This window comes from Lissotriton helveticus, chromosome 8 (genome assembly GCF_964261635.1).
Source record: "Lissotriton helveticus chromosome 8, aLisHel1.1, whole genome shotgun sequence".
Taxonomy (NCBI): domain Eukaryota; kingdom Metazoa; phylum Chordata; class Amphibia; order Caudata; family Salamandridae; genus Lissotriton; species Lissotriton helveticus.
This window is the reverse complement of record NC_136069.1, coordinates 1,672,559,448-1,672,584,352: the sequence shown is the minus strand read 5'-3', so window position 1 is coordinate 1,672,584,352 and position 24,905 is coordinate 1,672,559,448. Positions and strand designations below refer to the sequence as shown.

Sequence of the window (24,905 nt, the reverse complement as noted above, 5' to 3'; positions counted from 1 at the left end):
TATCAAATGTGATTAGTCTCTCAGTTTGAACCTCTTGTATTGTAGCAAATTTTGGTACTCTGCTATTTCTTGGGAGTCCACTGGGCTTACTACTTATTATTGGCCACATGATTGTGGTTTTACCAGGTCGATGGATACAACTCGGTTCTCCTTTTTACCAGCAAGGGGCGGTAGTACAACTGATCTTGTTCCGCTGACAGCTAAGACGGGTACTGCTTTTCTGTAAGAAGGCCCAAATTCCTTCTTCACCGCGATCTTCTCTCTGACCAGATCCCCAATCTTCGGAATCCAGACAGGTCTTGCTGGGACAGGTGGTTTTTCTTCAGAGGCTATTGGTTGTTGCTTTAACTTTATGTTGCTCAGGTTTCGTCTTGTTTCATTTAAGTCTTGTATAACAGCCAAACGGTCTTTGATCTCAAAGCATTTTTCTTCTACCACTGAAGTGTGACTATCAAGGTCCTGAATGTGCATTCTAGTACCGAACAATAGTTCGTACGGACTGAGACCTTTTAGAGAATTTCTTGGCAGATTATTAAGACTACGTTGGACACTTGTTAAATGTTGGACCCACCCATCACCCGAACCTAATACCCTCACTGTTATAGATTGCTTTATGTCCCGTTTTTTTCTTTCCACTACCGCATTTCCCTCAGAATGGAATGGACAAGAGTACCGCAATGCAATACCCATGCTGGTCATGGCCTCCTTGTAAGTCCTAGAGCTAAACGCAGGACCCTGGTCAGAATGTAGCATGCCAATTGCGTATGTGCCGATAAAAACTCGCAAATCTTTTATAACAGTTCTGGCGTCTGCGAGCGCTGGTGTCTACATTTTAAGTGAATCTAGTCTTAAACATTAATGGGACGCATTTCTCCTATGGGATTTCTGCGTATAGATAGCCTTATGCTTTCTAAAAGAAGGGTCCTGGCAATACCCCGGTCGGTTCACGACTGCGATCTCTGTTGCAGTTTGGACAGCCCATTGCAAATTTGTTATGTTGCAGGCTCATCCCCGGCCATCAGTATTCTGATTATAATTCTTTCAGAGATTCCGTGATCTCTTGGTGCCTTAGACCCAATCCCATGTGTGTGTCTGCTATTAAAAAGACTCTCCTGTTCGTGTTTGGAATTACTCTATCCCCCACTCCAGGGAATTGAGCAAAAGGAACGGAGTTTGCGTCAATTAGGTATGTATTACTGAGTGGATAGTTCAGAGGTAAGGCTGCATAGTCGCCTTTTAAAGACGCTTTTACCGCCAGCATAGTATCTCCGTCTATATATTTTTCTGAATTCTTTTTTGTGGCTACGGAAGCCGGTTGAGCTGCTTCCGCTGTGGCTGTGTCAGCCAATGAATTCCCTGCAACGTGAACGCCATCACGTTGATTACTCAGTGTATGTATCACGTGAGTCTTTTGCAGTTCTTTCTGCAAAAGAACTACCTGTTTCCAAAGCTTTTTATGCTTTATTGTGGCACATGTGTCATCTTTGTAATCGTCGGTCTGAATTTACCCAAGAGCCAGCGACATTTAACAATCGCGCACGCTGCGTTGTAGAATTTTTTCTCTACATCGTAGTGTTGTGCAATCTGTCCATGTAGATTACACATGTGTACTGTTCGAGAGACAGAATTTCGATTGGCAGAGGATATTCTACTTCATATTCTAGATTTTCTAGTTTTTTCAGTTTGGGGTCAAAATAGTATTTCACGTCTTCTGCAGCAAGAGAATTTTCCCATTGTATCCATTTTGGATCTAATGCCACAGCAGTCAAATTGTGCAGGCTTGTTAATGCCTCAAGGGCTGATTCTGCTGTTAAAACAGTTATCCTTCTGCCTTGGGCTTGGGCTCTTTCTTTTGCTACAGCAGTTTGAACCGCTATTAGAATTTTTTGAGTAGAACTGAATTTCATTTCAGCTTTTGTGTACAAGTGAGATTTGTAAGCTATTGGTACAGTTTCTCCCTCATTAGAGGTCAGGTACGTAAATCCGCATCTTCCTGGGATGACTCGGATTACAAGGTTGCGTATGTTTTCGCGTGTTTGCAATTTTGTTTTAGCTAACATGTCTGTTTGCAATGATCTTAAAATTTCTGTGTGTTTCTGAGTCCAATTGATTGGTTTGAAATCAGGTTTTATTAATTCATAGAGAGGTTTAACCCTCTCTGCATAATTTAGAATGTATGTTCTTACGAAATTCAGGAAACCTAGTATTGATTGTAAGTTCTTCAGCGTTTTAGGTGCTTGGAGTACAACGCACTTCTCTAAGAAGTTGTCTGCTAGGCTTTTGCCTTCACTTGATAATTCATATCCAAAAATAGGACAGTTAGATGGGCAATTGGTGACTTTTTAAAGTTGAATTTGTAACCCTCAGCTGCGAACCCAAGTATTATGGTTTCACTCTTTTCAAGTGAGTATCCAGGTCATCATCTGTGAGATAGATATCATCGACATACGATAATGCTTCATCATCATATATTTGTAGTAACTCTGTTACCCTTGCTGAGAATAATCCTGGGCTATTCTTGAATCCCTGTGGGAGTCGACAGAAGTGTTTTTGCGACCCCATTATTGAGAACGTGGTCAAATACATGCTCTCAGGTGCAATGTTTTGACAAAAGAATCCATTAGAGATGTCTAATGTCGTTTTGTATTTTTTGCGCACAATGTTATTCATTAGTGCTGCACTGTGTGAGTTTTATACTGCAAATATTTTGCAACATGAGTTAAGGTGTCTGTAGTCCAAAACTAGACAATATGAATCATCTGGTTTGGAGACAGGAAACAAAGGATTGTTCATTTGTTAGGTGCATGTTTCAATCACCCCTTGGTATTCAAGTTGATCTAAGATCTGCCTGACTTGCTTCTTAGCTTCTTGTTTAACTGGGTAAATGTAAATGTAATGTAAATTGATACTTGTATAGCGCACTACTCACCCGCAAGGGTCTCAAGGCGCTTTTACGAATACCGCTGTGGAACCCATCCTGGCTTTCCCTGTGAGGTTTCCACTCCTGGGCACCCCCAAGGTGGAGGCCAGGCATCCTTAGCGTTGTGGGGGCCGTTGTGGAGATTAAGCAAGCTATTGCCCAGAGTTGCAGAGTGGGACTCCATGAATAGGATTAGGCACTGAGGCGAGAATTATCAGGTCCGTGGAATTTTTGAGCCGAAGACCCGCCGAGGCGGGGAATTGAACTCTGGTCCCGGGCTAGCCCTCTGCATCAGGGTCTGCCGCTCTAACCATTGAGCCACACTTCTCCACTGTGCAGTGGGTTGACATTTTAACTGGATTTTGTGAGGAGGAGAGTCCTCATCCCATCCTACATGATTTTTTAATAATGCAGGAGTTTGGGCTACTGCCCATTTTCTCGCATATGTATATTTTCTATGAATCGGAATATGATTTGAGAAGGCAGGCATAATCATTTCTTCGCCATGAGAGCACTCCCTGACAAACTCTGGTGGCCAGTCTTTCTCAGCTAAAAGGATGTCATAGCCTTTCGAAAGGTTGTCCCAAAAGAGACCCCTTACTTTCCTAGTCTTATCTCCCTCTATACGCAATGTTATTTCGTATATTTTATGAGGTTTGCTAACTCTAGTATCTGCAGTTTCCACCTAAATGCATTCATTCGTGTCCACTGTCTCCAGACGATTCATCAAGATCTTGCGAGCTATTGTCACTCCTGCTGCGCTGTCTAGCATTGTCTGGGCCCACTCTCCGTTTTTCAGTTGTGTCCTCAGTATCCTCGGCATGTTTAATTATTTGAATACTGGCTACCTTCTTTCTTGGAAATTGTAATTTTTTTACTTTGATGAGCAGGTCCCTTGTCTTTGGACTTGACGTGCTCTTCCCTGTGTTCTGACCGTCCTCTTCTTTCCGATTTCTGCGAGGAAGTCTGAAAAGATCGAGAGGGACGTGTATCAATATATTGATATCTATCAGGTTTTCTCAATTTATCCCTATCTCTAAGGTTGTATCTTTTCTCGGAGGGCTCCCTCTGGGGAGACTTGTTTCCTTGGTCCGGAGATCTATCTCTCCGTTGAGGAGACCTTCTTCTGGACTGGAATCGTTTTTCTTTGGGAGTGGATTGTTTATCCCAACTCTTTTTAGGAGTGTTTAGATTATTTTTAATAAATGTCTTTTCATAATTTTCAAGTAGTTTGGGTTTTACTGGTTTCCCTCCCAAACTATTTCTACCTAGTTCTTCATAGGATTTTTCTATGATTCCGGCAAGTTCAAATGGTTGGTCTGCTATATCTGTTTCTTTCAATCTCTGGCGGATCGCCACAGATGCTGCTTCTCCTTTTATGTTGGCTAATAATATAGCCGAGACCTGCTTGAAGTCTTTCAGTAATTTCATACCCAGAGTTAAAGCAGGTTCTGGACCGTTTTCATTTTGAATCTGTCCTAGTACGTCTGGTATAACCGCCATGGACGGAACACCATGTGCTTTTGTGAAAATTGAAGCAAAGACTGTGCCCCAAGTGTCACAGTCCTCCACATGTGGTGCGACCCCCATTGGAAGACAGATAGTCAGAATTCTGTGTTTCTCAGTAGGAGTAGTATCAGGAAATACAGCCTCTATTTGAGTGATTTTCTGAGCTAACCAGAATGGAATTTGTTCCCGTTTTGTAGGTACTTTGCCGATGGCTGATTGCATATTTTGTGGTGTAATTTTATTTGTGTTCCCCTGGTGAGGGGTGGTCTCTGGAATTTTTATTGCCGGTTGGACTGTTGAAGTCCTCATGACATATTGGACCAATTGTCTGTGTATTTTAATTAACAGTTTTTAGTTGAGCTAAGAGCTCTCGGTCTGACATTTTATCAATGTCTGGATGTGGTGTGTAACTGGCTAGAACCGGACACGTCGCTCCTGGTCTACCTAGTGGACCGAGCCTGGTGATGTGATTTTGATGTTTTAGGGCGCCTTTAAACCAGAGCAGGTGCTCTTGGTAATTTAGTGGGATTTCAACATCCTCGAAAGGAGTGTATTCATCCGGAGGTTCCTCTATTTTGTAATAGTGGAATTGTTTTGTTACAGCGTTTGCTGCTGGAAGGTTTATCCATGAATAGAATACCTCTGTCTGCCGATATTCATGGGCCTCTACCACAAATATGACTGTACCACCTCGTGATGTCAGTCCATTTTCTATAAGTTTAATAGTTATAGTTCTTCTTATATTTGCCGGAATGAGTATAACATTCGGGTCATTTTCTTGGAGACTTGTGTCATCCACTAGGAGTTGAGCTGCTATTCTAGCTGCCTCCCTTTCGTCTTCACTTTCCGTCATTTTTACTAACAGAAAGCTTTTTGTTGCAGATCAAGTTTCAAGGAAACAAAGATTAGGTGCACAATATTTTGGTACACTGTATCCTTCAACGTTGACTAAACCAAAAACTATACATAGGAATCTCTTCCTACTAAGTTCCGTCGGATTTTAACCTTTTACCCACTCCAGACGTCTTTAGGAGTTTTTACGGGAAAAGGGGTCTGTGTGAAAAAGCACGACTGAGTTACTCTAACGTCTTGCGTTAGATTTATCGCCTTACCAAACGTTGGGTGCCATGTAGTGTAGTTCCTATATTCCCAATAGGCTCTGCGCATTGGAATAATATAAACAGCAGTGTAGACGTAGGACTGAGGTCGACTAGGTCTCTACTGACTATATTAGACTTAATTAGTTTTGCCAGCTAGCTCAGAGGTCACTAGAAACTTTGTCGAATAAACAAGGAGGAGTTTAACTTCCCTGGATAGACAAGAAGGCATTAGCTTCTGACAACCATAAAATATGACAACTTTTCTCCCTCAGAATAAGAGTGTATTTCTAGAGTTGTGTGAAAACAATAGACAGTTATTTCACTCAGTCAATAGTGCATACTTAGTTTCACCAGAGTGCAGAGAAATAGAGAGACGGGCGTTTTCAATAAAAGGTGTTATTGATTGAGCTGTCTTCTTTCTCATGCAAGAGAAATGAATTGCCACAATTGCAATACTTATCGTAAAGTAAAGTGCGTATAGTAAAAGGAGTATTATGAAGTAATACTGTAAAAGCATTGATATGGTTTCTTAGCCATATGATACTTTAAAATAGATAAAATATATACATACATAAATACATTGACTAACGTACTCAACTGGTGCTTCTAAATATGCCTACCCCGGTGTACCTGACCTAAGCCTAATACGGGGAAGGAGTAAGTAAGTAGCAGTTCAAGTTAAGTTGGTTTTGCCAAGAATCTGAATCAAGAATTCTCTTTAAGGGTTTAGTCAGCTCCGTACCTGGGTAATAAAAAGCAGGAGGTCTGGTATCTCTTTCTCAGGACTCGATATCCCAGCAACCCGCAAGGGCAGCTGGAAACACCGGAGCTGGATTTCTCGGCTGGAGAAAAGACAGCGTCTCTCTCAGTGCGTCAAAAGGGAGGGGTGGCGTCCGTGGGCTCTCGCATCAGCTGGGCTCTCGGGCAAGTAGATAGCCGCTTTGCTCCAAACCACTGTGTGTTTGCTTAAGGCAATGTTGGTATAATTATACCTGAAAGGTGCCGGGTTTGACATAAGGTTGGACATAAGACTTCAATAAAGATGTCACTAAGAACTGGTCGTTCTTTCAGTGCTCACAGGAGTTCTAGGACAAATCAAAACAGATGCAGGAGGATTTCCCAGGTTGCTGGAGGTTTGCTTTGTTTAAAGAACGCGTTGTACTCTCTAGGAGTCTGGGGAAGTAGCCTTGCTTAATTTGGACTGCATGGGCTACGACTAAATATGGATATGATTCCTATGCCTTTATAAGGATATTATTTATTATAGCCATATAAGGGCATACATTAGGAATATTGAATTAGGGTCCTAGATAGAAATACAACACTACAACATTTCTCCACATTGCACCACAGGTGTTTCTCCGTTTTCACTATTGAGAAACAGAACTGTTCAAACCAGTTTATGCCCTAATTGGTTAACTAAAAAGAATAATAAGAACAGTGTTGACAATGAAAAATTGGCAGCCAAAGTCCTGCAAAAAGAAAATCTTATGAAGTTTATGCATGATTCTGCAAAAAAATGTGATTTACTTGAATTGAAAATCGGTGATTCAGTTCTTATTAAAAATCCCCAAAAAGTCACTAAAGGTTTGTCGACATGTTCCCCTCCTGTGCAAGTCACCGGTGTCAGCAGAGGTTCTGCCTTACTTGGGGATAAAAGTTGGTGGAACAAAAGAGCTCTTGTACATCTTTCTAAGGTGCAGGCTCACTCATTACTCAATTTGACCAAAGAAGAGTTCGAACACTGCGACTGGTCTTTTTGGTTAAAAACCCCAACATCAGATGTTAGTAGTAATTCTACATCCTGTTTTCCTGTCGTGCATTCTGATCATTCTTGTCCATCCACTTTTACCACCAAGGTTATGAATGACAATACCAACTCCTCTTCTTCAGATTTAGGAATTCGCTGCAGAAGATTACCTGCAAAACTTAATGATTAGGTGTTATCTTAAGATGATGTCCAGTTATTTCACATACTGTTATCTTTACTATATATTTATATCATCTCTCTTGTTATACTTTAAGTTGTTTTATTATTTAGATTTTTTTTTTCTCCATTGTGAAGGGGAGAAGTTGTAGTGTATTGTATTTACTATCCTCGCGCTGTACTTCAGCGCGAGGACACTTCATTACTGTATTGTATTTGTTTGAACATGATTCCATGATCGGATGCTGCCGTGCCGTTCAGGGGCCTGGAGTCCTGGTGCGAAGCGGGAGCGTCTGGTCGGGAGTGCTTCGCTTTATTGAAATAAACTACAAGCTACTTCTAATTGAGAGCCTCCTAGCACTTCTTGCCACAGCCTCTGCATGATAAGCGCACAAGCTACTCTTTGGGCATGACAGAATATGAGCGAGTGAGGGAAAGAATGAGTGAACGAGTGAGCGGACATCTTGAAATGAATGACCTCCAGGCCCTCCTGCCTTTAGAGGTAGTGCAGGCCTGCATCACCATATGCATTACAGCGGTGAGAGGACAGACTTACTTGTTGGAGATGTCTCTTATTGTCATGTCTGTGCTTTGACTCTGTGCTTCTCGCCGTTTACTGAGGTATTTTTCCTTCTTGTTTTCCTCCCAGGATAAGAGACCTGCAGTCTTAATCACATCCGACTCGAGAGCTGAGACAGAAATTACAGAAACATCAGAAAAAAGAACTTGCAAGTCCCATGGAATACACATACAAGCCACAAACAGCAGATTTCATTAATGAATCCTCACCGATAATTTAATTTAACATCTTGTACCTGCTAGGAATGTCACATGATTACAAAATACAATGTACTAATAGCCACCTAATGGTCATAAACCATAATGTAAACTTGAGTAACCGACCTGGTCCACTCACTCTCCTTTCCGACATCACTTGCTCAATATCTAATGATCAGTTTGTCATTTTCATGCATTCAGTCCGTAGTCGACGTTTCAACCATCAGGTCTCAGCAGCCAAGGAAGGTCTGCTCAGGAAAGCTCCCTATCTTAGGGTGAGAGGTCTGCTGTAGTCTCTCTTGATGCATGTGATTGGATGGCCTGCGGCTCACCAGAAGCTTTAGCTGCACCGGAAGAAGTCATACAGGGTCAAATGTAATTGATTACTGTAGGACTAAGTCGGGTGTTTTTAGTATATGAATTGCTGCAGCAGCGTCTATCGGAGCAGGAGGAACCAGATCTGTCCAGGGCTGATACGAAGGGGAGAAATGGCTTGTTGTGTCCCCGAGCCAATAAGCACAATGTTGAAAGAGGCAGCGCCTCCCTGCATCCCGTTAGAGAATATACTCAGCCATAATGTCAGTGTTGGCAGCAGCAGGATTACATGGCACCAGAGACCCTCTCTGAGGGTACCCCACGATGGTCACTGCAGTGGCTTAGTTTGGCGGGTTAGGAGGGTGCTGTGGGAAAGCTGATTACTCCTTGGAGCAGCGCAGAACATTTAGCCAGAACTCTGCATTAGAAGTTTAACACAGAGTCGCCAAAGTCTGCCTTTTCGGCAGGCAGAATGATACATTCTGCCCACCACTAGTCATTTCATAATGTCCCGGGAACAACGCCTGGGACGAAACCCTCCTATCTGAAAAAGTTTCCTTTTTGTCAATGTACCCCTCTTGAACAGCATAAGCCCTCCGTCCTGTCTGTGGGCACCCCACATCTCATACGGTTGTCACGCAATGCCAGATGTAGCAGGCTTCCAGAAGTGAGCAACGTAATGCCTCGGCCCTTGGCTCCCCGATGAGCTGTACAGTTTTGCCTTATACCTTCTGGAGCTATTCAAGAGAGGGGCTGGTCCAGGCTGACGCCCCAACTGCTGCCCCAGATGGAGCCGACAACCATCTCAACCACTTGTAGCCCGGGCAGCCACCTCTGGAATTCATTGTTTGTTTCGGTGTCAGCATGACGAAGTGGTTTTTAGTCTGTGTTGCCTTTAACAAAAGACAGGACTACTGTCGATTCCCAGTCAGACTGGAGACCAACAGCAGCTCAGTCAAAAATACTTACACCAGCCTCGCTCCCTTTGTCTTTTTATGCTTTGTCTTTTCGTCCATATATCTATCTATCCCTCCCTCCAAATCCATCCGTTCTCTCTCTCCTCTCTTAACTCTCGTCCTCCTCTCTGCTTCCTTTCTACCTTGCCCTTCCCTCCTTCTCTCTTCCTCTCTCTTGAAACTTCCTCAAGACTTCTGCAATTAATCTCAGGGAGCTGGGGAAAGTGACAGAGCCACCAGGAGCCAGCCTGAGCTCTCAAAATTGGCCTCCACCGGAGGAAATTGTGGCATATAGTAGGGGGTACCATGGCAAAATGCTTGTTCTGACCTACTAGAGGTAATTATTGGCTTAAGGGTCACCCTCGTGGTATATGGAGGGAACTGATGTCAAAATTCCAACACTGGCAGATTTGTATGGAATGTTTGGTCTGAGGGGACAGTCATGGCATAGGGGCAACTATGGAAGTCATTTTTGCCATATGGGGACCTGGCTGCACTTTTGGAACACAAAAATAGTCCACTCCTGGGAGCGACAAGTTTCATTGGCTTGGCACACTGTGAAAAGACTTGAATATTTATTGATTGCTCTTTCATAGCCTATTGAGTTTTAGCAAACTTATGTTAAAGGTGTGCTTAAAATACACTATATGACCATATTTGTTCCAGAATGTTCTTGACGTCCTGCCAGAAGAGATGGAGCTCGCTTGCTACAATTCAGGGAACTACTGCTTTCCATGATTTTTAAAGATTGCCAGAAATCACTGTAAGAGCAGAAGGTAGGCAGACTCTTGAGCACTGTTTACTTACCTCAGATTGAATTGCGCCCACAACCTTATGCCTTAGATTTTAAAGAAATTATTCAGCAGTGCAATATACTCACTTCAGATTTATCAAAAAATAGCACATTTTTACACAAATGTATCAATATTGTGAACATAGATGATTTGTTTGATTTGTTTGAATGAAACATTCACCTCAGGGCTAAAGGAAAAACCGTTACCATGCTGTTTTTACACCATAATACCTTGCTGTAGGAGGCTGGCTTAGTATATGGTGCACACTTATTTAGGTGTTGTAGCCTGCACTGATCCAGACCACAATTATGGTGATTTTAGTGGCCTTAGACAACAATAGAAAGCTCTTCAAGTGGTAGCTGCGGAGAGCAAACTTCAGGCTCAGTTAAGCAGCTTGTTTTACCAGATCAAATCATGTAGTGTAGGTTAAATGAAAAAAAAAGAACCACATAGTGTATTTATAAAAATATGTCTATTTATTATACAACAGTCACTAACCTATTGGTATATCTCCTAGCCAGATATATGAACACAAATACACAATAATACTTTAATTTAAAGAGGTAAGTAAGAACAATACACAGTAGTCTCCAGAGGGATACCAAACCATATACAAAAGAAGTGGAATGCGAACTGCGACCAAAGTAGGGACTTGAACCAGGAGACTCTAAAGAGCAGGGACAAAATGACCCACCTAAGTTAAGTACCCATGAATGCCACAGAGGCTGTGTGCAGAGTGGAAACACAGCTGCATACTCAATACAAGTCAATAGGAAAGTCACAGTTGCAGTTTTTAGGAAGAAGGACCCTTCCCTGTGGACCCTGAAGAAACCCGGTGAAAAACAGAAGGCTGAAGAGTAATCCCACTCGTGAATACCTCAGAAACCAGAATACCTACACCATGGGAGCCGGATGAATCGGTGTGAAGTGACGTCAGAAACCGCCGTAGACCACAATGGAGGACTTCAGGAAAGATGCCGCTGGCAAAGAAGGTGAAAGAGTCAGGTGGAATCCAAGGGTTTATTCTTGAAGAGAAGAACCTGCAAGCAGAGGGGACAGAATTTATGCTATCAGAGGTGACAGGGAGGCATCGAAGTGCAATGACCACTGATGACAGAAGATGCAGGAGTGATGACAGTGACCTTGTCATTGCAGCTGTGAGGACCAGCTGACGCTGTGGAAGACAAGGAGCCACTCACAAGTTGCCCTGCGTCGGAAGTAGAGAACTAGGGGGTCGGTGTCCGGCCAGACCACCAACAAGCCTTGGCAAGCGGCAACAGATGTGGTGAACGAAAAAGGAGCAACGTTGGGACCAGCAAGGTCCAAGGCACTCAGTAGTTGCAGGAGAGTCAGAGCAGGCAGGAGAAGCAGAGGAGCCCACTGAAGCCAAAGAAGACCCTCAAGAAGACCCATAGGCTGAAGGCACAGGAGTTGCAAGAGGACCTTGAGCAGCTCACCAAAGATGCAAGCCCACAGTGCAGTGGATGTGGTGAGGATGAAGATTTTGACAGGAAGATATGCTAGAGGTTGAAGCGTCTTGTAGCCTGTAGATCTCTTAAGTACAGAACCAACAAGCCTTGCCAACGGCAAGACGACATGGTGCACAGGGATTCTGTTCCAGTGGTACCAACGAGGGATAATGGCCTCAAACTTGTGGAGACGGCAGGTCAGGAATCAAGGGAGTTTCAGAACCACCATCTGTGTTGCTTAACCTTTCAAAGTCCGTGGGATGGCAGGAGCAGCAGTCCGGTCAGCTTTGTTGCGGTGACTGCAGATGCAGGGGAGTGACTCTTTCTCTCTATGGGAGATTACTTTGAGTGTCCTTGATGCCCACATACTTGGAGAGGAACCTGGAAGAAGCACAGGCGCAAATGACAAAGAAGACTTGCAGAACAGCGAGACCAGGAGCAGCAGGAGACTTCCTTGATGCAGTCTTGGTTCCAGGCGAATTCGAGTGAAGTCCAGGTGCCCAGATGATCGAAGTTGGAGTGGTTCCTGGTTTGAATTTTGTCCCACAATGAATCTGTATAGCCACCCACAGGTAAGCCATTAAGTACCCTATGGAAAGGGTTGGGACAATTCAGCCCCTCCCAGAGGAAGGGCTGGATAAAAGGGAGGATAATCTCATGTCCTTTGTCCAGTTTTGTGCCAGAGCGAGAGCCAAGGGCTCCGTGAACAGGCTCAAAGTGGAGAATGCAAGGAGGGCATCAAATGTGCCCTTGAAATCACTCTGGTGGTTCTGTCAAGAGCCCCCACTCCAGCCTAATACATTAAGTCCTGTTTGGGAGGTGGTCATACCTTCCTGTGACAGGAATCCTATTGTTCTTCCTTCCCCCGCTCGAGCTCAGCTCAGCAGCAGGAGGGCAGAAACGTGTTTGTGGTTGGTAGCAGCACTACCTTGCTGTTAGACCCTGAAAGTCTGGTAACCGTAAAACAGGGGGGCACCCTAGTTAAACCCACAGTACATGGGACCCTACATCCAACACTGGAATCGGTGTTGAGGTAGGATTCCAACATGTTTGATACCAAACATGACTGGTTCCGGTGCAGCCAATATATAGTTAGACATCTCGTAAATGACTTGATGTATACTATATGTAATAAATGGCCAACTGCACTTTCAAAGCCTGGAGAATTAACTCTGGGGTTTGTAATCGTGTTTTGCACCTGCAGGGGCTCCCTCACACTTATAACCAAGTACCCTGCCTTCAGGACTGAAGAGCCTGCCATAAGGGTGACTCATAGGTTTTAAGCGTAGTGACCTCAGATATAAGGAAACTTATATCTGCTGTGAGAGCTGCAAGCACCAACTCACACAGGCTGCAATGGCAGGCCTGTAGCCACAGTTTAAGTAGGCTCCCCTGGGTTGCACAATACATGCTGGAGGCCAGTGGAGAGCCCTGGTGTACCTATGCCCTGGGTACCCAGTACAATATACTAGGTATTTAGAAGGGTACACCAGTAGGGTACACCAGTAGCCAATTGGGAAGGTACCAAAGTACTTACCACTGTCAAACTTATGGAGGAAGCACAGTGGCTGGTGTCCTGATGAGCAGGATCCCAGTAAGACTAGTCATAAATAAGAATAAATCCAGCAAAAAGTTGAGGTTACCATGAAATCAGTCAGTCAGTGAAATTACTTTATTCGATAATTCAATATCATAAAAAGACAGTGATGATCAATATATAAATTACAGTTACATTATTAAAAAGTTCACAAATTTCATAAATATTAAAAATATTAGAAAAAAGGTCAATACATATACAAAGTAGGTCTATCCCATCCATATTTAAAAAACACACTGTGTACATAAAGTGCATGAATTATAAAAATACGTTCAAGTGTGTAGTTTGATTATCTTTTTTCTCTCCCTGGCAGCCCCCACCAAAAAACTAGCGACATGAGAGATGACCCTGGGACTGCTTAATAGTTGCAAATATAGGAGAGCAGGCCTCACCTGAATAAACCCTGCTTCCTTGAGGATGGGGAGAAGAAACTTCCTCCTTGCAGCCATATAATGGCCACAGAACATTAAAAAATGCATTGTATCCTGTTTTGAAAAATTATCACAGGAACACGGAGGCGCTTGATCGGGGGTACATCATGCTGTTAGTTGACCTAAATTCAGATAAATCAAATTTAAACGGAAACGCGTTAAAAGAAATCTATGATAAGGTCTGTTGACTAAAACCAGGTAGGGCTCAGGACCTGGGGGATTTGAAACCATAAAATTGGATCTAACGGTTGTTTTTCTGAGCTCCTTCTCTTCTCTGCACAAAGACAACCTCTGTAGCATTGCCACCTTTGTTAAAGCTACATCCTTTGCGGTTATATTTTCTGGCACAAGGAAGAGCTCTGGTCTTCCGATATTCTGAAAACCTTGTTTAACGTAAGATAACCACTTGATTTTGTTTGCGTTGTCTAAGTGGAGACAGTCCTTGAGTATGGAGTGATTCAGGGAGAGTTCCGCATTCAGCCAGGTCTTCAACCAGGTTATTAACGGCGCTACCTTTAGTAAATCCGTAATAAAACCGACGCCCAGCTCTGAATGCACCGAAAAAGAGGGGGTTGACTGCGGTACTGATAAAATTGTTCTCATGAATTTATTTTCAGTGATTTGCAAGCAGTCCGTAGCACTGTATCCCCATAGTGAGCAACCATATGTCGCTACTGCCAAACACTTTGCTTTATAAATATTTAACAGGGCTTCTATGGGCCTTCCTCCGAGCTTTTTGCTAAAGGCCATAATGGCCATAGAGGATCTTGCAAAGGCAGTGTTTCTTGCTTTAATCTGTGTGCCCCAATTCCACCTCTCCTCAAAGATAATACCTAGGTACGGGAATGTGGGTACTCTGCTTAGTTCCTCTCTGCCACAGAAGAAGGTTTTCACGTTTTCTTTCGAGAACCTTTCCCTGTTATCATGATTTGGGATTTTTTTACATTAATTTTAAGGTCTAATGAGTTCATAAAAACTCCGAATGCATCCACCAAGCGTTGAAGCCCCACCCCAGTTCGCGATAGAAGGACAGCGTCGTCCGCATACAAGAGAACAGGTATACCCAGATCTCCTGCATGTGGTATGTCTGCCATCACCTCCTTAAGCACCGTTTCTAGGGCGTTTATATAAATCGTGAACAAGAGAGGGGCCATGATACACCCCTGCCTGACCCCCCTGTCTGAATGAAAGTGGCTAGAACAACGCCCCTCTGTGTTCACCCTAACGGAGGCCTGCAGGCCAGAGTGTAAATCCGCCAGGAAGTTTACCAAAGTTGGATCAAGGCCTAGGTCAATTAGGATCTGCCAGAGTTTCGAGCGATTCACGAGGTCAAAGGCCGAAGAAAGGTCCATAAAACCTAAATATAAGGACCCCTCCCTGGCAACAGTGTATTTGTCCACTAACAGTTGTAGGTTGAGACACTGATCCAAAGTACTTCTTTTGGATCGGAATCCATATTGGACATTAGATAAAATCCCTTTCTCATCGAGCCAATTCTGCAATTTGCGCAGGATGACCCTCCCCAGGATTTTGACAGATGAATCTATTAGAGAGATTGGGCGGTAACACGCTGGGTCTGACCGATCCCCCTTCTTAAATACTGGGACGATGATAGACTCTTTCCAGGATGATGGAATATTCCTGTAATTTAATACATTGAAGACCTTGCTCAGGATTTTTTACCATAATTTTGAGTCGCACTTAAAAATATCTGCGGGAACCCCATCGGGGCCAGGTGCCTTATTTTTCTGCGTTTCGTCTATTGCCCTTTCTACTTCTGTGACTTCGAAAGTAACATAATAACCCTCAACTCTCTCTTTAGTCATATATAATGACTCTTGAGGAGTGGTACTAGAGTATATGTTACTAAAGTGCATAATCCAAGCCTCGTCAGCAACGTTGGATTCAAGGGCACTATTCTCTACCGGAGCGAATAGGGGTTGATTTACTACTTTCCAGAATTGAGAACTATTTTTTAAAACCTCTGGATCTAGTAACTGTGACCAAGCATTATCTTTTAGCACATTTTTTCTGCTTTGTATAGCCTTTTTATAGGCTGCTCTTAGCTTGGCTACTAATGCGCGATCTTTTGGATCAGACTTTAGGGCCTTTAACAGGTCAGCATGTGCCTTTGAGCAAGAGCGATCAAACCATCTCTTGGCCCGGTTTTGTGGGCGGCCCTTAACCACCATTAAGCTCTGGTTGATCTGTTTACAAATACTGTCAAATGAACTAATCACTTGCTCAGTAGCAGCCTGAGAGTCTAAACACATCGCTACATCATCATCCACCTTATTCAATACGTCCTGTATAACGGCCTCTGGATTTATGTTTGCCCATTTTAGTCTGCGACCCTGATCTGTTGGGATCACTTCCTGACCCCCCTTGTGTGACCCCGTTTTAAATGATAAAAAACCCCTAGGCAGAACCTCCAGTAAGACTGGATTATGATCGCTAAAGACTGAGATTTCTGTTCTGTACTTTAATACCTTTCCTAAAATATAACAGGACCCTCTTCTACTGAATTGGCACATGGGTAATTACACGGGTGAGTATTGAAGTCACCTAAGAGAATTATCTCAAAGCAAATTACCGTGGTTGTATAGACTGACAAAAATGTATCTAGCTGATCCAGTTTAAGTCTGGTGCTATCGTTTGCAGTGGCATTATAAAAGTTTATAACTAAAATACTAGTAGAATCTGGAGTATTCATTTTTACAATTAAACAATTGCTACATCCTGAGTCAAGCTGAGTCAACTTTCCTTTTAACTCTGTTTTAAACAGACTTAGTAGACCACCTTTAGATCTTCCCGCCCGACTACCTATGGCAGGGATAAAGAAATGTACATATCCGTCAAGCGAAAAACAGTTCGATTGGTCCCATGTTTCCTGTAAGGCCACAATGTCAAAAGTTTTTAAGTAGTCAATCCAGATTTCATTCCCCATTTTGCCCCTTAATCCAGCAATGTTCCAATTCATTATTCTACATGGTTGTGCGTGGAACTGTGGATTGTTTGCCAGTCAATCATTTTCCTCCAAAGATGTTAAAGGAGCAAACCGGTTGAACAGTGGCAAAATTTGCTCAGGAGGAAAAATTGGTCTACATAGATTATAACAGTAAGACTCTTGAGGTATTGGGTTGTGATGACCAGAGTAGGCATGTGGCGCTGTGCTTTGCACAAAGGGAGATGGTAGTGGGTAATGATGAGCAACTTGTGGTTTCATGGTTTCATTTAGATGGTTATAAAAAAAAAACAGAGGGCGGGCACATACAAAATTGTCTGTCGATGGCAAGGAGGCTGCCCTTAGCAAAACGGTTGCGGCATGCTGAGGGTGCCTGAAGTTTATAATAACACAGTCTCCCCTGCTAAGCTTTTTTGAGTTGCCTATCCAGCCCACTCTTCGTGTCAATATGATGTTATTACAATAGGCAACAGGAAAGCCACAATATTTACTTAACCAGGCTATTACTTTATGATTTAAAGAATCACGCGTTTCACCTCTGGCATCATGTAGATGTGAATCTATTCCTGGGACATTAGTTAACACAACTATGTAAGGTGCACAATCGGGTGGGAGATTGACTGTAGGTTTTTGCTTTCCATCCCTCCGCCCAGTAGATTCTCCTGTGATGTTAACCTGTGTATTGACTCGCAATGTTGGGTGAGTAACAGGTGTCTTAATGGGAGGCTGGTCACTAATTGCAGCTGGGACCAAGGTTTTACTCACCCCACAACCTGTGCTAGCTCTCACCTCCTTCACCATCTCATCTGGGCAAGTGGACCTTACTGTTTTTGTGGAAGATAGATGAGTAGATAGGAGGACCCCCAGTTTGGACACTTCCTTGGCAACCTGGTCTAGTTTAGCCCCTTCCCCTTTACTTGCTGCAGCAAGACCCTTATGAGTTTTGCTAATCGCACCCAAGTTTTGCGGTGCTACTATGTGAGGAGTCAGGAGTGTGCTTAATCTAGAAACTTCTAGAGAGACCGATTCCACTTTTTCTGCCAATGGCCTGATCATATCTTCCAGTTTAAGCGTGAACATGTTTACCATGGAATCAAGTTGATCTATAGTCAGAGTGGCCGTGTCATGCTCTTTATGAGTGTCGGCAGTGGACTTTGGTTTGTCAGCGGTGGTAACCACCTTTTTTGCTCTGTGGTACACTACACGTTTATTCTGTGTCCTTCTACAAGCCCTGACTATTCTACGAGCAGGGGAGGACTCTTGAGAGGGTGCTGGCGAAAAAACCGGAGATGTAGTTGGTTGTGTATGGGTTGTGTCTAGCAGTGTGGAGGGCAGGGAGTTGTTAGGTTCCTCTGAAATGGGTTGTGTTAGGGCAATTATGACTAGGTCCCCTCCAAACTGAGCACCAGAAGACCCCTCTGGGACTGGGTCGGTTTGCTCTGGTGGAGCGACGCAACTTATTGGTGAGGCAGGTGGACTGGCGCAACCCAGCGACATACGGCGATCTGAGTTTATTTTGGATACAACTTTAACCATATAGTTTTCTATAGTGCTAGCGGGAGTTTGAAATTTGGATGAACGCAGTTTAGTCATGGTCAGACTGAAGGGTTAAGCACTCACAGTTCAGCAGGGTATCCTGATGTGCAGGTTCAAAAGGCCGTGGCCCAGCCCAGCCTCTACCAGTCGCGGACTGTCGCAGACTGTCCCGCCCTTGTCCCGGGCTTCTCCCGGGCGCTCCCGCGGGCGACTCGCGGGGCGAGAGGCGTTCCCGTGTTTTATCGCGCCTCCGGGCGCGAAGGTGTCGTCACAGGTGAGCTGCGGCCGTCGGGGCACCTGGGGATTGCAGTCCCTGCCCTGCCGACGGCGGCGGAGATGCTGGTGGTCGGGTTGTGACCCGGTGCAAGGCGCTGGCAGCAGATAGCCGTTCCCCTCACGGCAGGTATGTCCGGAAATGCCTCCTCTTCCACAGTGTTAGCCAGGTAGAAATGCCCCTCCATGGAATCAGATCATACTTTCCTACACTTTACAATGCAATCTTTATCAAGCAAACGCCTTTGCCACGCATACCTTTAAAACACATTTAGGTAAGTATAGGTAAGGGTTTATACATATTAGTTCCTATTTAAAAACGGGATAATGACAAGTTTTTTTAATAAGTAATTTAGGCTTAGTACTAATTTGAGGGGAAAAGGTAGAAGGTGGTCGGATTTAAAATTAAAAGTATCAAAAATATTAGTTATATAGCATTAATACTAATGTAGAGGTTAAAAGGGTGTGGAGGCATCTACCCCCAAAATTAAAGTATTAGTGTGGTAATTTAAATTTGCTGAATAATTTTCAAACAGCTCATAAAACTATAAGATTGAATGTTATTTAAAATATTTGTAATCATTATTTCAATTCTTTAGTTAAAATACATTTAAGTATTACTGTTTTTTGATTTTATACCATTATAAATAGTTAGTATTCTTCTATTATTTCAGGAGCCAGGTGTGAGGGTAACATGATATAAGAGAAGGGAGTGTGTTAATATTAGGGTAATTATAATATAATTTATAATATCATTTTAATATTAGGGTATAAAAAAATTATGTTTTACATTAATAACAATATAATTTTAGAACATTAATAAAAATTTGTTTTCATTTTTATAAATATTTAGGGGTAGGATAAAAGTTTATAGAACATTAGGGTGTGGAATTGTATTAATACTCCAAAATAAAAAAAAGCTAATTTATTGCAGTAAACGTTTAAGGGTGGGATGTTAGGGATATAGGGGCACTGAACGGAGAAATGTATTAATATTCAAGGTTTAATTTAAATAAATAACTGAGTATTGAATATTCAATTAGGCCGCATCTCGACCGGACCGGGGACTTCGGGCGGCCTCCTACTTCGGCCGCATGCCCCAGTGGAGTAATACAGAACACATCTCTGCATCCATCGCCGGACCTCGACCGCCACTGTCGGGCGGCGGAGCTAGGATCGGGACCCTTCCACATGTCTCCCCCCGGCCCGGTACCCAGTTGCTTTATCGGGTGAGTCGGTGGAGGGGGGGGGCACTCCTGGATCCTTTCCTCAGCCCACTGCTGTCGACTGTTGGACCCAGAGAGGGGCGCTGCTTCTGGGACTGCCGGGTGTCGCCCTGGGAGTTGTGGGCCCTCATCAGTGTGGCCTCCGGGGCCGCCCTGGGCCTGAACCCACCCACTGCTTTGCATCAACGTGGGTGCTGAGGCCTCGTAGCTGCCGCCAGGGCGGGTGACCTTGAGGGCGCCAGGGACGCTCTTGCGGCCTACGCCAGCATCACGCCGGTGAGTGGGGTCTGGGGTTGGGGTTCGGCCATCATGTCAGGTGGATGTGCGGAGGGGTAGCTTTGGTGACCCTGCCCCCCTTCCTCCACCGTTGCCTAGACCCCCCTCCTCGCAGTTCTGGGACTGCTCCTCCGTCATCTCTTCGCTGTCACCCACTGACATGGGGAAGGGCGCTGCTGTTGGGACACCTAGTGTTGCATGGGGAGTTGTGGGCCCCCCAACAATACGGCCTCTGGTGGGGCCTCCCTCTGATGCAGATGCTTGGGCAGCCCTGGGCCCTAACCTACCCACTTTCATAAACCTACGTGGGTACACAGGTCTCACTGTTGCTGCCGGGGCGACCGGCCCTGAGGTGTGCGAGACATCTCCTGTGACCCCCACTATCAGTGCACCGGTGAGCAGGGGCTGGTGTTGGGGATCGCCATCAGTTGGCGGTGCGGGGGGTAGCATTGGTGCCCACGCCGCCTTCCTCCTTTGTTGCTCTAATCTCCTTCTATCATACACCACGCTTCAAGTCTAGGGGTCCCTTCCCTCCACCACAGATCTCGGCTCCTCCTACGCCCCGTCTGATCCAAGCTACTCTCTCGGAGGGGAAGCTGTCGCTGTCATACGAAGGGACTGGGCTGTGAACCTGTCGCTGTTGCTGCCGTCTGGCCTGGCCTAGCCGCCCTCCACTGGAGCGTTCCACACGGACCTGGCATTGAACCGGGTGTACTGAATCAATCTTGCTTTTCACAGGGGGCCTGTAGGGGTGGACCTGGGTGCCCGGACCTGCGTATTGACGGTCTGGGTGTCAGGGGGGCCCCTCCACCTCTGCGGGACCTCTGTTCCCCCCTGCCTGTGCCGGGGCAGACCCTGTCCTTGGTAGCGATGTGCAGGAATCGCACCCTGCAGAACCCTGCCCCTCCAAACCAAACCAAAATGGATCAATTTACCACGTCGGACCGAGATCCTGGCGGTGAGACACCTAGTGCACCTGGCCCCACGGGGGGCAATCTCTCCACCAGCCTTCAGGCGATAGAGTCCCTTTCACCCTGGTTCGCCGTTCCATCGCTCCCTGGCCACCAAACATCCACCTGGGGCCCCTGCCCAACCCCTAATCCTGAGGGTCCTTAATTTCTGGGACAGAGATGCCATCCTCGGGGCGGCTAGGGCGCAGGGTCCACTGCTGTTTCAAAACAACAGGATTATGATCTTCCCGGATTACACCAGGGAGGTGCAAGCCCAGCGTTGGACTTACAATGAGCTTAAACAGAAGCTCTGCAACATGGGTCTTTGCTAAGGCCTTCTCCTCCCTGCCCGGCTCAGAGTTGTCTTTCCAGATAAGACATTCTTCTACGACAGCCCCCAGGCAGCGTGGTCCTGGCTCACAGAAGAATGGCCCCTCCTGAATCGGCCGGTTCCTTCCCCCACCTGGTGAGTTCCCCCGCAGCCTCACCCAACCTTGCCTAAACCCCAGAGACGCCGGACTAGGTCTGCTATAAAAAATGACCATCGGGGGAGGCATCCCAATCACCAGGTGCACCGTCCCAGCGCCCTCCCTCCCATGCTTCAACTCAGAGGTCCGCCAACCCCAGCCCGACTAACTCTCTGATTGATTGAGCCATATCCCGGACCCCTCCGAGACCTTGCGCCTGGCCATATCTGACTCCGACCAGTCTAGGAGCCCTGTGCTTCGTGGATCCGGAGAAGACGAGGGATCTTGAACTGTGGCATAAAGCAGGAATTCCCCATTTCTCTTCCCAAGATGCTCCTAAATTCACGATTGTTATCTAATCTTTACGATGGCAGTGACCCTTCTTCATTGCCACCACGGTTTTGCGAACTGCTTCCTACTTCAGTTCCTGGACTTACTTGTATTCCTTGTTGCACTTCTGTCCTAAAAGTAATTGCAGCTGTTGACGAATCTTTTATCCGGCTACATGGAGGGGGGTCCATCTTTGCCATGTTCATGTTTTTTTTTTTTAAGTTTTCCAAAACCTTTATTAGTAGGTGAAAATGTTAACACAGCTCAGTGCCTACAACCATATCATGGCCAGGCAGCGCCTCAGTATCATCATCAATCATCAATCAGTAATCCGCATAGTCAGTACTGTTCAACACAGCAAGCTGCCTACAACGACTTCGGGCCGGCCGCGTTTCAATGATCATCAATGTAACAACTATCTTAATTGGTGGCAGGATACGCAAACAATGAAAAGCAATAAAATCAGTGGTAAGTCATGAACTTGGAGCATGCAATTATCACCTATCGGTCAGCACTGCACAGCATGACAGGCAACGCAGCATGGCATGTATATCCGCAGCCAAATCTGGAATCAAAGAATAAGGGAACATCTAGGAGCACATTCAGGACACTCTACCCCGCTGACATTTTCACATTCCCTGATGACAGTGTCCTTCAATCAGTGTCCCCAATGCCATAAACCCTGTGGGTGTTATTGGATAATAGCAATATAAAATGACTTATATATAGTCTCGCTAATGGTCCGTTTCCCGGGGCCTTGACAGCAAGTAGGATGTTAGAGGTGATCATATGTCTCTGGGCTTGGATGCACTAGGTAATAGCTCAGCATATATGGCAGATTGTTCTTGACAATAAATCATATCATTAAGCCAAGTCTTAAATTTGGGCGCCCTCCCCCTGCTCCATCTACAGGCCACCCGTCTCTTAGCCATCAGTAATGCAAGTGCTGTATATTGGCGGTGCGCCAATGGTACATTTTTACCATAGCTCAACAAAGCAAGCAATGGTGTAGCTCCTTCGTGCGCATTGGTCATCTGGCCCAGTGCTGTATAAAGGTGTCCCCAATATTCGTGTATTGCTGGGCAGCTCCAGGACAAGTGTAGAAAATCAGCTTGTGGTGCATGACACCTATCGCACCTATCTGTGTCGCGGAGGTGGTGTCTATGCATACTAACCAGAGTATGGTACAGTCTGTGTAGATATTTGTAATGTATGATTAGAAGCCTGCTGCTGGCTGATATTCGCTCAGTTTGCGAGCAGCAGTATTCCCATTGTTCCTCAATTAGATCGACTCCTAACTTCTCTCCCCACCTAGAGAGAGACGTTGAGGTCTCTACATTGTGCCGAGTATGTATTGCTCGATAAATCAGGGATACTAGACGTCTAGGCGAAGGCTGCTGCAAAAGTGTCTCTAGTGGTGTGAGCATCGGAGGCTCACCTGGAAAAACAGCATGTATGGATCTCATTCCTTGCTTGAGGCGTATGTATAAAAAGACATCTAATGGAGTGCATTGTGTGCCCTGAAACACACTATCGGAATTACGAAATTGTCCATTCTCATATAGATTCCCCCAGGTTTTGATAGATGTGCGTTCCTGCAATTTGTGAAAGAGGGTTTCCTGCAAGAGGGGCATATCTGGATGGTACACCAGTGGAAGCAGCGGTGAATAAAGTATGGGGGTCTCAAGGAGTTGTGCAATACGCTGCCATTCCGTGATCGTGGCATTGACAGTGGTCTGTGTGCGTTCTCGAGCACTCAAGGTCATATACAAGGCACCCTCTATCGGTATTGGATGTACGAGCCAATGTTCAGCTGCTAGTTGCGGCATATACTTGGGCTGCCGAATCCAAAATATAAATAGTGTGCCTGGGCGCTGATGTAATAGAGTTCGGAGTCCGCGATACCAAACCCACCTGCCGCATAGGGCCAGGTTAGGACAGCCCATTTCAATCTGGCCTGTTTGCCTCCCCATACTAATCGGATCAGTTCAGATCTGAGAGATTTAAAAATATGCCGCCTCGGAAAATATGGAATATTTAAAAACAAATAGAGCAGTTGGGGTAGGATCACCATCTTTAACAGTGATGACCGACCAGCCATAGAGAGCGGAAGCGTTATCCAGTGGGTCACCTTGTCAGTTATGCCGTCAGTGCCACCCCATAGTTCAGCCTCATAAGTTCTTCCCTGTTTCTGGTAATGCTAATCCCCAAGTATCGTAGCTCATCCGCGCACCACTCCAGAGGGTAGTCCAGAGGAAAGGGCACCACTGAGTCCGTCAATGGGAATAGGCAGGATTTCCCCCAGTTTATCTGGACCCCTGAAAGGCGACCAAAAACAATGAATTCCCTAAGAAGGATGTTCAGATTATTTTGCGGAACTCTTACATAAAGGGTAATATCATCTGCATACATAGGAATCAAAATTTGTCTCATGTTGCATTGCAGGGCCATGGCATTGTGGTGTTGACGCAGTCGCGCCGCTAGTGGCTCCGTCGCCAGGACAAATAATAATGGGAACAGAGTGCACCCCTGCCGTGTACCCCTCGTAATCGAGAATCTCTGGGACAGGTGTCCATTATTAAGCACCTTAGCTCCTGGTTGGTGATACAAGAGACGTATCCAAGATTTAAAAAAGCAGCGGGAAGCCCATGCTAAGCATTATCCCAAAAATGTAATTCCATTCAATAGAATCAAAAGCCTTAGTGGAGTCCAGAAATATTGCTGCTAAAGGTAACTCAGTGGCGACGTTGTTCAGTAATGTAAAAAGAGTCCTCAAATTATGGGAGGTGGCTCTGCCAGGGACATACCCAGATTGGTCCGGGAGGATCTAATGCTCCAGCAGTAGGCTCAATCGATTAGCAATGAGCTTCGCTAAGATTTTTGCGTCACAGTTTATAAGGGAGAGCGGTCGATACGACCCGCATAGGTGGGCTGGCTTGTCCGGCTTCAATAGCGAAATAATGAGGGCTTCTCTCATTGATGGAGGAAGAGAGCCGAACTCTAATGACTCTTCGTAGACGTCACGAAGGATTGGGGCCATTAGATCGATATAAGTTTTATAAAATTCCACGGGGATGCCATCCATTC

General features: G+C 45.1%; 1 protein-coding gene across 7 annotated transcripts in view; it reads right to left on the bottom strand.

Annotated features, from left to right (window-relative positions):
• The window catches only part of LOC144773616 (transient receptor potential cation channel subfamily M member 2-like), a 4,189,411-nt gene that overhangs the window by 884,551 nt on the left and 3,279,955 nt on the right, over window positions 1-24,905 (bottom strand). For all 7 annotated transcript variants that reach the window (XR_013600029.1, XR_013600030.1, XM_078658762.1 and 4 more), the window contains one exon: window positions 8,013-8,145. Coding sequence is in view for 5 of the 7 variants with exons in the window: in XM_078658762.1 (XP_078514888.1) it covers window positions 8,013-8,145 (133 nt within the window). In the remaining 2 variants the exon portion in view is untranslated. The remainder of the gene's footprint in view (window positions 1-8,012; window positions 8,146-24,905) is intronic.